This window comes from Onychostoma macrolepis, chromosome 18 (assembly GCF_012432095.1).
Source record: "Onychostoma macrolepis isolate SWU-2019 chromosome 18, ASM1243209v1, whole genome shotgun sequence".
Classification (NCBI taxonomy): Eukaryota; Metazoa; Chordata; class Actinopteri; order Cypriniformes; family Cyprinidae; genus Onychostoma; species Onychostoma macrolepis.
This window is the reverse complement of record NC_081172.1, coordinates 2,085,628-2,099,364: the sequence shown is the minus strand read 5'-3', so window position 1 is coordinate 2,099,364 and position 13,737 is coordinate 2,085,628. Positions and strand designations below refer to the sequence as shown.

General features: G+C 34.4%; 2 protein-coding genes across 4 annotated transcripts; both read left to right on the top strand.

Annotated features, from left to right (window-relative positions):
• The first annotated feature begins 146 nt into the window (after window positions 1-146).
• pygo1 (pygopus family PHD finger 1) lies at window positions 147-7,187 on the top strand. 3 transcript variants are annotated; one of them, XR_009267104.1, is made up of 4 exons: window positions 147-349; window positions 1,579-1,664; window positions 2,868-3,989; window positions 5,479-7,187. XR_009267104.1 is itself a non-coding variant. In XM_058752339.1 (3 exons), exons 1-3 carry the CDS (start codon window positions 301-303, stop codon window positions 3,834-3,836), a joined length of 1,104 nt encoding a protein of 367 aa, XP_058608322.1. In that variant the 5' UTR covers window positions 147-300; the 3' UTR covers window positions 3,837-7,187. The 3 variants fall into 3 exon arrangements, 1 of the variants encoding a protein (XP_058608322.1); XR_009267103.1 differs by having other exon boundaries at window positions 2,868-3,995; XM_058752339.1 differs by having other exon boundaries at window positions 2,868-7,187.
• Window positions 7,188-7,989: 802 nt separating this feature from the next.
• On the top strand, window positions 7,990-13,340 carry dnaaf4 (dynein axonemal assembly factor 4). The gene is made up of 9 exons (XM_058751566.1): window positions 7,990-8,224; window positions 8,328-8,475; window positions 8,575-8,705; window positions 9,097-9,310; window positions 9,940-10,070; window positions 10,163-10,272; window positions 11,166-11,319; window positions 11,422-11,527; window positions 12,472-13,340. Exons 1-9 carry the CDS (start codon window positions 8,102-8,104, stop codon window positions 12,570-12,572), a joined length of 1,218 nt encoding a protein of 405 aa, XP_058607549.1. The 5' UTR covers window positions 7,990-8,101; the 3' UTR covers window positions 12,573-13,340.
• Window positions 13,341-13,737: the final 397 nt, after the last annotated feature.

Sequence of the window (13,737 nt, the reverse complement as noted above, 5' to 3'; positions counted from 1 at the left end):
ATTATTACATCAAAACCAGTCAGACGTCTTTGTCTCATGAATATTAAACAGATTACGTCGATGACGTCGTTCGGTATTCTTCAAACGGCCGAGGTTTAGCTCATGAATATTAATAGCGACGCCTTCGCCATAGTAGGAATATTAAATTCGCTTCCCGGTCGCGCACGGAGCGCCGCCGCCGTGATTCCAGCGAAACGGGGGAAGAACGAGACGAGTTGACTGCAATCACTCTTTATAACATCAAAGTTACACCATTTTCACGTTCCTTTCGTGAATTTGAGTCATGTGAGGGAGCCTGTAATGTCCACAGAGCAGGATAAAGATTCATTCTCTCTAAAACGAAACCGAGGTAACGTGGATTTTCCGTGTTTTTAGAGGCTTGATTCGGTGTCTGTCGTAATTACCGGAGCGACAGCAGCAGTCTGGCGGCCTTCGGGCCTTTGGTGAAGAACAGAAAGTAGACAGCGACATATTCAGATGCGCATTTGAACAGAAAAGCGTGTCAGGCCTCAAAGTGAATGCTGTCAGATGAACGATACTTTTTAGAGAGTTTTGGGGAAGTTATGAGTTGAGAAAATCATACCAAAGTTTGCTTATTAAACGTACTTCAGTAGAGCGTGCAACAGTTAAAACTGGCCATCACATGTTTATTATATAACCTTAAAAAGCAAAAATCACAAAAGTTGAAGTTAAAAGTTACAAGAAGGTACAGTGAATAAGACAATCACTTAAAACATAAACATACATTTGTGTAGGTGAATGTATAAATGAAACAGAAGCAATTTGCAATGAGACAGAAATATTCAATACTTTTTATTGCTATTTTTGTTTTTCTGTTTTCATTTTATTTTTAGCTGCATTTTTTATTTTACGTCTGTATATATTTATTAATTTTATTTATTTGTATTACATTCTTCAAATGTTTCTTTGGCAACTAGCTGAAGTAAAATAACATTTAACTTTCAGTCAACGTTTATTTTATTTCAAGTAATAGAAATATATATATATATATATATATATATATATATATATATATATATATATATATATATATATATATAATATATATATATATATATATATATATATTATTATTATTATTATTTTTTTTTTTTTCGTTAACTATAATAACCATGGTGTGCTGCTGCCATGATATGGTTTATTTTGGCTTATTTTCTGAAAATGTCAACTGTAATGTTATTGTTGTAATGATTAATCTTGTAACGTGAATTTTTGTACTTTAAGACACTAATATGCAATCTAAATTGAAGTTTTGTAACTTTTATGTCTACTAGCTTTGAACTATTTCATCTATATGAAATCTAAATGCTAATTTATTAGTGAAAGTTGATTAAATAAATGATATGCACTTTTAAAATGCACAGTCATATGAGAAAAAAAAGAAAAAAACAATTTATTGATGACACACTGTGATGTAATCTAAAGACTGTTGGCTAATTAAAAAACAGAAACATTATATGGGAATGTTAAAATTAAAAGCTTATGTTTTATATATTGTGTCAGTGCTATAGACGTGATATGATATGATATTTGAACTCAGTTTGTGATTTTTTTCAGGAGGTGAAGGTGGGCTGGATATTTTAGGCAGTCCTGGGCTGCTGTTGGGAAGTCCTGAGAAAAAGAGACGCAAGTCAAGCACACAGGTACTATTTTCCCTTTAGTTTTCTTTTTCAACACAAGTTTTCAACATGAATCACAATATTACCACATGGATTGCCACTCGTTTGAAATAGAAGCAACGGAAATAAACTATTATATAAAAGTTTAAATAACACAAATTATTGCAAAATACGCACAGCGCCGTTTAAAAGTTCGGGGTCAGTAAGATTATTGTTAAAAGAAATTAATACTATTATTCATCAAGGATGCATTAAATTGATCAAAAGTGACAGTACAGACATTTATAATGTTGGAAAAGAGTTTTATTTCAAATAAATGCTGTTATCAAATCATGGGAAAAAAAATTGGATTCCACTAAAATATGAAGCAGCACAACTGTTTTCAACATTGATAATAATCAGAAATGTTTCTTGAGCAGCAAATCAGCATATCAGAATGATTTCTGAAGATCATGTGACACTGAAGACTGGATTAATGATGCTGAAAATACAGCTTTGATCCCAGGAATAAGTTACATTTTAATAGATATTCACATAGAAAACAGTTATTTTAAATTATAATAATATTTTACAGTTTTTACTACATTTTTAAACAAATATATGTAGCCTTGGTGAGCAGAAGAGTCAAAAACAGTAAAAAAAAAAATCTTGCCTACCCCAAATTTTTGAACAGTATAGAGTAGCTTTTCATCCTGCCTCAATGTGTTTAGGAAGTGAAGGAAGATCCAGAAGAAAAGAAAGACGCATATTAATATGTCACTAAATATGGAAAAAATGCTCTTTGTCAGATGCATCAGAGCTTTATATGTGACCCTGGACCACTAAACCAGTCATAAGGTTAAATTTTTTTGAAATTAGGATTTATACATCATCTGAAAGCTATGTTACAAACCTAACTATTTGAAAATCTGAGGGTGCAAAAAAATCTAAATATTGAGAAAATCGCCTTTAAAGTTGTCCAAATGAAGTTATTAGCAATGCATATTACTAATCAAAAATGAAGTTTTGATATATTTACAGTAGGAAATTTACAATATATCTTCATGGAACATGATCTTTACTTAATATCCTAATGATTTTCAGCATAAAAGGAAAATGGATAATTTTGACCCGTACAATGTATTGCTGGCTTTTGCTACAAATATATCCGTGCTACTTATGACTGCTTTTGTGCTCCAAGGTCACATATAAGCATTCAGGAGTGAAAATAATTCTCTTTTTTGACAGGCGCCGTCCTTCTCTCCTCTGTCCGAATATGCGCCGCCTCCAAACCCGAGCGCGGATCACCTAATAGCCTCCAACCCTTTCGATGACAATTACAACTCTCCGTCCCTGAAGCCGCTTCCTTATTTTGGCCACTCGCATTCCCCCGGGTTCAGTGGCTATGGGCCGCCCAGGATGCCACTCAGGATGCCTTCTCCATACGGGGCTCCTCACCAGATGCGAAACCAGCCTCATCTGTTTTCCCAGAATCCCATGGGCTTCAACCGGTCACCGGGGTTTAATTACATCGAAAACCCAAATTACGGGCAGCCGTTTAGCAGCAGCAACAACGTTATGCACTTCAGACCAAGTCCAGGAGAGCATCACAATCTGAACCAAAGAGCTAGTCCAGGTGGTCCGGTTTTCGGGGGAAATCCAGCCCGGGATGTGAGCCCAAATCTCTCTCAGCAACAGAATAACTTCACGCAATCCAGCACGCCAACACCCAAACAGGACCCAAGCGAAACCGCGAACAAAAGCGCCCCCTCGCAAAACCAGAACTGTGAAGAAAACAAGACTCCGGTCAATGAGCTAACGACGAAGAGCGGAGCGGAAAAACTCAACGGCGTCCTTCACGCCAACAGCGAAGCCTTGAAGAAGTCGCCACGACCCGCAGACGCCCGCAGGGCCGGCAATAACGGCGCTTTGACCAATAATAAAGTTGTGAACAGAAGGAACACTTCCTCTTCGTCCGAGCCGGTTTATCCGTGTGGCATATGCCTGAGCGAAGTGAACGATGACCAAGAGGCTATTCTGTGCGAGGCCTCGTGTCAGAAATGGTTCCACAGAGTTTGCACAGGAATGACCGAGACGGCGTACAATCTGCTGACGGCCGAGACGTCTGCGGTTTGGGGATGCGACGCTTGCATGGAGGACAAAGGAGCGCCGCTGCTTAAGACACGAGAGGCATCGGACAATCACGAGCGTGACTGACAGTCACCGATGTTCTGGTTGAACTTGATTGCGTTCCAAAGTTCTGCTGCCTCCTTTTGTCTCTGCTCACCCAGAATGCTTTTATATTGTTAAACACATTTACTTTTTTTCAGCGAGTCACAAAAGGAGAAAGTCATAGGGGTTTGGAACAAGGTGAGGGTGAGTAAGTGATTTGAAATCAGTTTCAGAGTGTTTGGGGCTGGAAAGATTCATAAATAATTTTGAAAGAAGTTTCTTCTGTTCATCAAGGTTGCATTTATGTAATCAAAAATATAGTAAAATCAGTGAAATATTATTTTAATTTAAAATGAATATATATTAAAATATAATTTATTTCTGTGATCAAAGCTGAATTTTCAGCATCATTACTCCAGTCTTCAGTGATCTTCAGAAATCATTCTAATATGCTGATTTACTGCTCAAGAAACATTTCTGATTATTATCAATGTTCAGAACGGTTGTGCTGCACAATATTTTTGTAGAAACCGTGATGCATTTTATTTGTCAGGATTCTTTGATGAATAGAAAGTTCAAAAGAACAGCATTTTCACACACGCATATGTGTATATATTTAAGAAATATAGGTAATATATATTTATCTTTATATATATATATATTTATTTATAAAATATAAATCATATTTAAATATTAATATATATATATGTGTATGTGTGTAAATATTCCTTAAATATATACATGTACAGTCAAACCAAAATGTATTCAGACACCTTCAACATTTCTCACATTATCAGTTTATTCACTATAGTTTAGAAAATGGTAATAAAATATGAGAAGAACTCTGAGTTAAACTGTGTCGGAACAAATTCATCTTCTTGATAATGTCAGATAACTTTGATAGAAAGGTATGTAATGAATTGGGTTGAATAGCTGTCAGCTGTTAGATTTAAGTACGCAATTAGATAAAACCAATTTAGCTCAAACAATTACCAAGCAACGCTTCATTTTGTTCAGTCTGTGATGTAAAAAGGTCACATTAGCAATAAAAGAAAAAACACTTGAACAAAACATGCTCAGTGGTTTTGTGGTTCCAAATTTTTATCAATTTTACTGGTAGCCCACTGTATGAAGTATTATTGGTATAATATGTCACAGTTTACTTTATTTTGCTATCCTCACCTACATGAACTATAGTGTCCTGCACCCACTATTGTTCAAAAATTATATCTGGTGTCTGAATAATAATAATTTTTGGCTTGACTTTGTGTGTTTATATATATATATATATATATATATACACACACAAACTTTTATTTTGGATTTTATAAACATCTTTAGTGTCACTTATGATCAGTGTAATGCGTCCTTGATGAATAAAAGTATTAATTTCTTTCAAAACTGTGCTTATGAAAGGGCCTTTCATTTCTTCATTTTTTTACAAATTACATCTGTCCTGCAGAACCGACTCTTTCTGACGGTGATTTCTTTACATCACGTGTTTATTTCGAAGTGGTATCTTCCTTTGGTTCACTTTGATCGATCTATGAAAACATAGCCACTTAATATCTAGAATTTTACTGATGATGGGTTTTTATTAATTCTTACATTACAGCTGCAACTCTTAACAGTTAGTGTCCAGGTTTCAGAGTAACTCAAAAACACAAGCTCTTCATTTTCTTCATAGAGAACGATGTTCAATCTGTCAAAGTACCAATACTCTGTGAGCCGAAGAAGACGTGGTGCTCTGAACTTCACAAACACAGCTGATATGAGCTGAGCGGGTTTTGTAGATGCTGATCATTTAATAGTTCACATGACTGGGTCTTTCCCATTGAATGTAGCTGTAGAGTATGTACTGTAGCATCATCATCATGTGTCTTGTGTAACTGTTGAGGGTACTAGCAGCATGTAGTTTAGTCTTCGTGAGCAATGTTCCTGGATGTGCTGTATATTGCATTTTATTCCTTCTCATTACTCTTTTTCAAACAGCTTGGCTCGTTGATTGTTTTATGATCAAATGAAGTGAAAATCTTGAATTAACAGAGCCAGAGAACAAGTTGGATGCACTTGATACTTTTGTAAGTTTTGTTATCTGACCGCTTTCTTTACTGGGTTTATTTGAGGGTTTTTTGGCCAAGATTAAGGAGGTTTGTTACTTGAAGGCCTTATTTCGGGGCATGAAAGAGCACAAAATATATATATATATATATATATTTATGGAGTCTAAAACACTTTGTGCATTAGCACTTTTAACGATTTATCTCCTAAAATTCATTAGTTTTATGGCTCGGTGTTCATTGGTGAATCTCACAAAATCTAAAAAAAAAAAAAATACAATTTTAAATTAAATTAAAACAATAAAATACAATAAATAAATATTGCTTATAGAAAATAAACATTGTAATACTTGGAAACAAATTTGAATTAATTTAATTTTTATTAATTAATGGAAAAAAAAAGGTCTGTCTGGATGCATTACCTGAAAATGTTTTTGTTGGATTCACCCATATATCATCTCAAATGCATTTTAATTTTCTACTTTTTTGTCATTTAGAACATATTTAAATCCAGCTACATCCGTGTTGATTCAGTTTGGATTTGCAGTTGTAACTTTACATGTTCCCTTGTTTTGTGTGTCGCTCCTCAGAGAATGTTGTCTTCCATTGAGTTGGGAAACACTGTGGCATCGTGAATGTAAACTTCATGTCTTGCTCTCTGCCATTTGATTTTCCAGATGTTTCCACACGTTTTGCTCTAAAGATGTCGTTGCATTGAGTACGCTTGTGTGTTTACTCACCGTGACACATCTGTTCTTTTATATAACAGTGCGAATCACAAAACACACTCATCTGATTTAATTTACGCAAGATCAAGTGAACAATCGTATTGTGTTTCCCTGCCATTTATTAAAAAAGCACTTATGACAAATTCATGAGAATGTATCAGAAGGACAAAATAATGTCGGAACAATTATTGTATAATTGGCCACATTTGACTGTTGACCCCTGGTGCCTTACATGTGATTTTATTTTTTAAATATGATATTTAGATCCTGAGCTGATGGCGTTGTGCAGTGAATCATTTACTCACTTATCAATATGAGGTGAGAATACTAATTTTATAACAGGACAATGAATGTACGGAGCCAATAAACTGTAAATAACAAACAATATGAAGTGAATACATTTGTGGCATCCTCAAAACAAAGCTGGTACAGCGTATACAGTTTACTGAATGTAAATTAAGGTTGTCTTGTGTGTTGTATCTCATATTTCTCTGTGAAAAACTTAAATCTTGTTTAATAGAGAAACCTCGGCAAAGCCATAATTCAAATGTATTATTCAACTGTTTGTCTCACTTCGAATTGCGTTTAATAAAACTGATTTTTCCCTATGCAGTGTCAATTAATTTTACTGAAGTGATGCACAGCTCTGATTTGTTTTATATGGAATAATATTAGCTCACGATAAGGTATCAAATTAATTCTAAACAATCATTTTAGCAAAAATAGATAAGTGTACGTTGTGCACTCTGAATTATTTATTTAAAAAGTTTATTTTTTGTTTATTTATTTAATGAGTGCTATTCCCAGTGGTAATATTAAGCAACAAACAAACAAAAAAAAAAATACAATAAATATATATATATATATTAAATATATTAGAGGTGTCAAACAATTAATCGCGATTTACATATGTGTACTGTGTATATTTACACACATGTGCATGTATATATTTAAGAATTTTTTATATATTAAATATTTATAAATAATATAAATTATATGAATATGCATATACATCCACGTAAATACATACATTTGTGTGTATGTATATATGTGTGTGAGTGTGTGTGTGTGTATATATATATATGCGATTATGTATATTTATGAAGGTTTTTTGTTTTGTTTTGAAGATATGCGATTCCCTGTGGTAATATTAAGCAGCACTTATAAATGCATATAATATAACGGTAATAACGCTAAACTTAGATTAAATTCTCTATGTTTTTCTTTTTCTAATATGTATTTTTCATTAAATTATACTGCTTATTTGGATATGCAAATGTATTTAACTTTTTAATTATATTCCATTTTAATATTTACAATATTTTATGTATTTTTATTTTATTTTACTTATTTTATATATTATGATGTAAGTTAAAGTTTTGAGATTTTGAGAGAAAAAGCTGAAGAAAACCGACTGGTTGAAACCGGAAATGACAGACCGCCATCCATCCATCGCTCCGCCCCTTAGCAACCACCGTCACGTCGTAGCAACCAGTGTTTACGTTTCTCAGGAGAGTCAGAGATGCCTCTGATAGTCAGAGATCACACATGGACACAAAACCAGAACACAGTTTACATCAGCGTGCCTTTAAAAGGAGTGAAAACCGCTAACGTCCATGTCATCTGCACGGACGAGTATCTGAAGGTCAGATTTAAAGCATTAAATATGAAATTTTAACAAATATATACCTGGAGAAACGCGCGACGGTGTGTTGTACTCGCTTCATGTGTTCTGAACGCTTCTTTAGGTGAGTTTCCCCCCGTTTCTGTTCGAAGTTTTCTTATTTGGGCCAATAAATGAGGAGAAAAGTGAAGCCAAGATTGGAAACGGTGTTGCAGTTTTCACCCTGCAGAAGAAGAGAGATGAATCATGGGAGCAGCTCTTCACAAATATCGGTAGGAGATCTTTCATTCTTTCACAACATAGAAATGTACTCAAGATGCTGTACTTGAGGCATATAGTTATCGTTAAAAATGTATATTTTTATTCCAAAGATAAAGACAAACAGAAGCAGATTCGAGAACAAGCAATTCTCAAAGTTCAGGAGAAAGAAGCAGAAAAATCTAAAGCCAAAGCTGCCAGAGTTCAACAAGAGAAGAAATATGCGCTGCAAACCATGATGAAGGTCTAAAAGTGTTTTTGGTCTCACATTTACTGCTTTTACACAGTCATAATGCACATTGTCTTGAAAGTTCTGGTGTCTTACCTTGAGCTTTTGTTTTACATAAAGAAAATTAAGCTTATTTTCATGCATATTTCACCATAATGATGATTAAAGAGAATAATCTAGTCGGAAACAGTGTTATTTATTTATTTAGAATCAGTATAGATTAACATAAGATTAACAAAAACTTCCAGAATGTGTAAATTATTGATTTTGTATACTTTATTCTTGATCAACCTGTTTTTGAATCACTGCACATGACAATTTTTGCTGTATATGCAGAATGATTTCTCACGTATTTGAATGTTGTCTCAAACATTAGCTTGCTGTTGAATTCTCTGCCTGCGTTTAGCTTGAGAACGAGGAGCGGGACAGGATTCAGAAGATGAAGGATGAAGAGTGTGCGAGAGCTACGGCAGAACTGGGTTTCTGGAGAGAAACGCAGAGAAAAGCAGCAGAAGAAAATGAAAACCAGCACAACAATCAAACGGTTTATCAGAAAACAGAGCGTGCAAACGCTCCACCTGCAGTCACACTGATGCATAATACTGGCAACACTACGTCTGGTAAACACACTTTAACTTTGTGCTCCGTAACAGATCTAATGTTACACTGTTCTTCTCTGGACCTGACATGATGCTCACTACTTTGTTTGAGTTCCTTGTTTTTGAAATACAGTAAAGAAGCAGTCAAAATATATAATATGTGACCCTGGACCACAAAACCAGTCATATTAGGCTCAATATTCTTGTAAATTGAGCTGAATAAATAAGCTTTGCATTGATGTATGGTTTGTTAGGATCGGACAATATTTGTCTGAGATACAACTATTTGAAAATCTGGAATCTGAGGGTGCAAAAAAAATCAAAATATTGAGAAAATCGCCTTTAAATTTGTCCAAATGAAGTTCTTAGCAATGCATATTACTAATCAAAAATTAAGTTTTTATATACAGTATTTACAGTAGGAAATTTACAAAATGTCTTCATGGAACATGATCTTTACTTAATATCCTAATGATTTTTGGCATAAAAGAAAAATTGATCATTTTGACCCATACAATGTATTGCTGGCTATTGCTACAAATATACCTGTGCTGCTTATGATTGCTTTTGTGCTCCAGGGTCACATATTTTTGATTAAAAAAATATGTAGGTCACAAGGTTTCGAATAAGCTCCCGTATTTTCTTGCTAGGTCAGAGAAGCAAAAAACAGAAACCAAAAGATCTGCCTGCTCCCAGATCAGCTGGCTGCATTCAGATCAGCTTCACTCCACGAGTGTTTCCCACCGCGCTGAGAGAGTCTCGTGTCCCGGAGGAGGAAGAGGTCAGATCTGCTTTATAGATTATAGATTATCACTAAAATGGTTTGCAATATTGAGTGTCGTCTTATGTCTGTGTGTGTGTGTGTGTGAGCAGTGGTTGAAGAAGCAGGCGGAGGCCAGGAGAGCAGTGGACACAGATCTGGCAGAACTGGACGACCTGAGAGAGGAAGAGAGAAACCCAGACTGGCTGAAAGAGAAGGGCGAGTGAGTTTCACAGATCACACTTAAAGGGTTGGTTCACCCAAAAATGAAAATTCTGTCATTAATTGCTCACCCTCATGTCGTTCCAAACCCGTAAGACCTTCGTTCATCTTCGGAACACAAAGATTCCATCAAAAATATTAGGTCTTACAGGTTTGGAGCAACATGAGGGTGAGTAATTAATGACAGGATTTTTTTATTTTTGCTTGAATTAAATCTTTAATGAGAACTATGAGACCAAATGGTCATGTTTTTGGGGAAAGGAAGGACAACATGTCTTCCATCAGTTTATTTTGCTGACATTTTGTGGTGCTTTATATGTACATTACTGTTCAGAAGGTTGGGGTTGGTAAGATCTTAAATGTTTTAAAAGAAGTCTGTTCTGCTAACCAAGACTGCATTTATTTGATCAAAAATACAGTATAAAAAGTGAAATAATATTACTATTTAAAATAGCTGTTTTCTAAATGAATATATGGTAAAATTGAATTTATTTCTGTGATCAAAGCTGAATTTTCAGCAGCATTACTTCAGTCTTCAGAAATCTTTCTAATATCTGATTTGCTGAAAGTTGAATCAGTTTAATATTTTGTGGAAACAAGATACATTTAATTTTTCAGGATTCTTTGATGAATACAAAGTTCAGAAGAGCAGAATTTGTTTGAAATAGAAATCTTTTGTAACATTGTAAATGTTACTTTTGATCAATTTAATGCATTCTTTTTAAGTAAAAGTATTAATTTCTTCCTACCCCTAAACGTTTGAATGGTAGTGCACAGGTGCAGTACAAATGTCTGAATGTGATTGCATTATATAACAAAATATCAAAGCAAGTGTCATTTATTAAAAACACAGCATTAAATATGAGAATGACCTTTTTTCCTCTTTTCCTGCAGTAAATTGTTCACGGCAGGAAACTACCAGGCTGCCGTCAACGCTTATAATCTCGCCATAAAACTCAACAGGAAGATTCCGGCTTTATTTTCTAACCGAGCAGCCTGTCATCTCAAACTGAGAAATCTTCACAAAGCCATTGAGGACAGCTCTCAGGTCAGTTTTTAGTGTTTATGTTATTTTTAAATGACATGTTGAGGTTATTTTTGTATATAGAGCACCGATTCCCTTCACAGTAACACACATGAACTTTCACAGGCCCTTGAGTTACTGAAGCCTGCGGTCACTGCAAACGCTCCGGCTCGACTGAAGGCTCACGTGAGGCGCGGAACAGCATTCTGTGAGCTTGAGCTTTATGTAGAAGGTACTGGATCATCAATTATTCTGCTTGTAGAATACACAGTTATCTGTATGCAAATAGTGTGGGAGAAATCTATGCCCTGAAATCACTGTTATCTCTGTTCTTATCACTGTTATCTATTATAAAAATATCTGATATTCTTGAGTTGGAATTTCAATCAAATTATCCTCTGTAATAATATGCAGAATGTGTATTTATTTGATCGAAAATACAGTATAAAAAGTGAAATAATATTACTATTTAAAATAGCTGTTTTCTAAATGAATATATGGTAAAATTGAATTTATTTCTGTGATCAAAGCTGAATTTTCAGCAGCATTACTTCAGTCTTCAGAAATCTTTCTAATATGCTGATTTGCTGAAAGTTGAATCAGTTTAATATTTTGTGGAAACAAGATATATTTTATTTTTCAGGATTCTTTGATGAATAGAAAGTTCAGAAGAACAGCATTTGTTTGAAATAGAAATCTTTTGTAACGTTGTAAATGTTACTTTTGATAAATTTAATGCATTCTTTTTAAATAAAAGTATTAATTTGGAAGTTGGAATTTCAATCAAATTGGCCTCTGTAATAATATGCAGAATGTGTATTTTTGCTGTTCAAATTCAGTCTTGTCAAAAAAAGCAGTTTACATTTTATTTATACCATACAGCAGAACAAAAATGTTCATCACAGTTTTAAGTATTTTTTAATAAAACTTTATCAAGAATAATTCATGATATCATCATCTGTAAATTAGAGCATTCTGGGTTATTTGGCCATTGTTCATAATCTAAAAATGACATTTTAATCAATTTTGCATTATTGTTGCTACAAATTCACGATTTAAATTGGAAATTTAAAGACACTGTCATTTGACTTCTGAATGCCACACAACTCTTTGTAACTTCCTGAAAAACAGGAAGTATTTCACAACATCTATCTGATGTTTTTTTTGTTTTTTTAGGTCTTCACGACTATCAGGCGGCTCTAGAAATCGACCCAAACAACGCAGCCCTGCGAGCTGATGCAGACAAGATTCGTGAGATCATACAAGGCACGACATGACCATCTAAGCTCCTAAAAAGCTAGGATCACGATTACACCTGTAAATGATGCATTAATATACACGAGCACGCATGAACATGTTTGTTTTTAACAGTGGTTTCTAATATGAAACACACAAAATGTTATGATCGTACTCTTTTTAACAGTATTCATCTTCTCAATAAAACAACATTCATCTTTTCGAATGGTACTGGATGTACATCAATTGCCTTATATAATTGCAGATAAAAACAAAACGAGTCCTTGATCTTGAGTTAATGATAGAACACAATGATTAACTATAAATGATTACCTGATAGATATAGTAATAAGAATAATACAAGGAAAAGTCATGTTATAAAAACAAGCATCCCAGCTAACAGGAAATGTTTGGTTAACGTTCTGGCAAGGTTCTCTCAAAAGTTATGAACAAATGTTTTTTCATTAACATTATCATTAATATTGTAGTCTACAACGCTTTTGGGCTGCCATCCTCGTTATATATCAGTCCAGTAATCCAGTTTATAAAGTCCTTGTCACTGCCGTCTAGATCCTCAGGTTCAGAAGACGCCCGATGTAGCATCTTCCAATCACCCCACTCCATTCTTCTTGCTCTTGAAATCACCACCAAAATTGCCTTTCTACAAACACCACGGAACTCCCCGGTTGGAGGAACATGTGTGTCACGGTTGAATCCATAATCATTCCATCTACGACGGCTTAAATAGAAAGCAACATGTCTCAGAGTCAATGTTATTGGTTCACTTTCAAGAAACAGCTTATATGCATTGTCCCACCACTCTTCACCCACTTCATCCAGGTTCTTCCAATTTGACATCTGTTGAAAAACAGGGAATAATCTCTTAAACAGTTTGCATCAGTGTTATTCTATGTCAGTTGTCAGCAGATGGTTATGCGTAAATATAAACCCTTCATATGGGTTTTATGCTCAGTCAAATCATTGTGGATGTATCATACACATATAAACGTTCCAAAATCCACAGAAGACCTTTTTTAAAAGAACATCTTTTTGTTGTGTGTGTGTCTGAAGAACATTTTATCTAAATAGTTTTTTTTTAAGTAAATTAAATGAACAATGTTTATTATTTTTTCAGAACTGCACCAAGATATCTCCGTTTATTTGACAGTGCCAAGGCTGTTGTGAAATCTACAGATTAAACTCCGG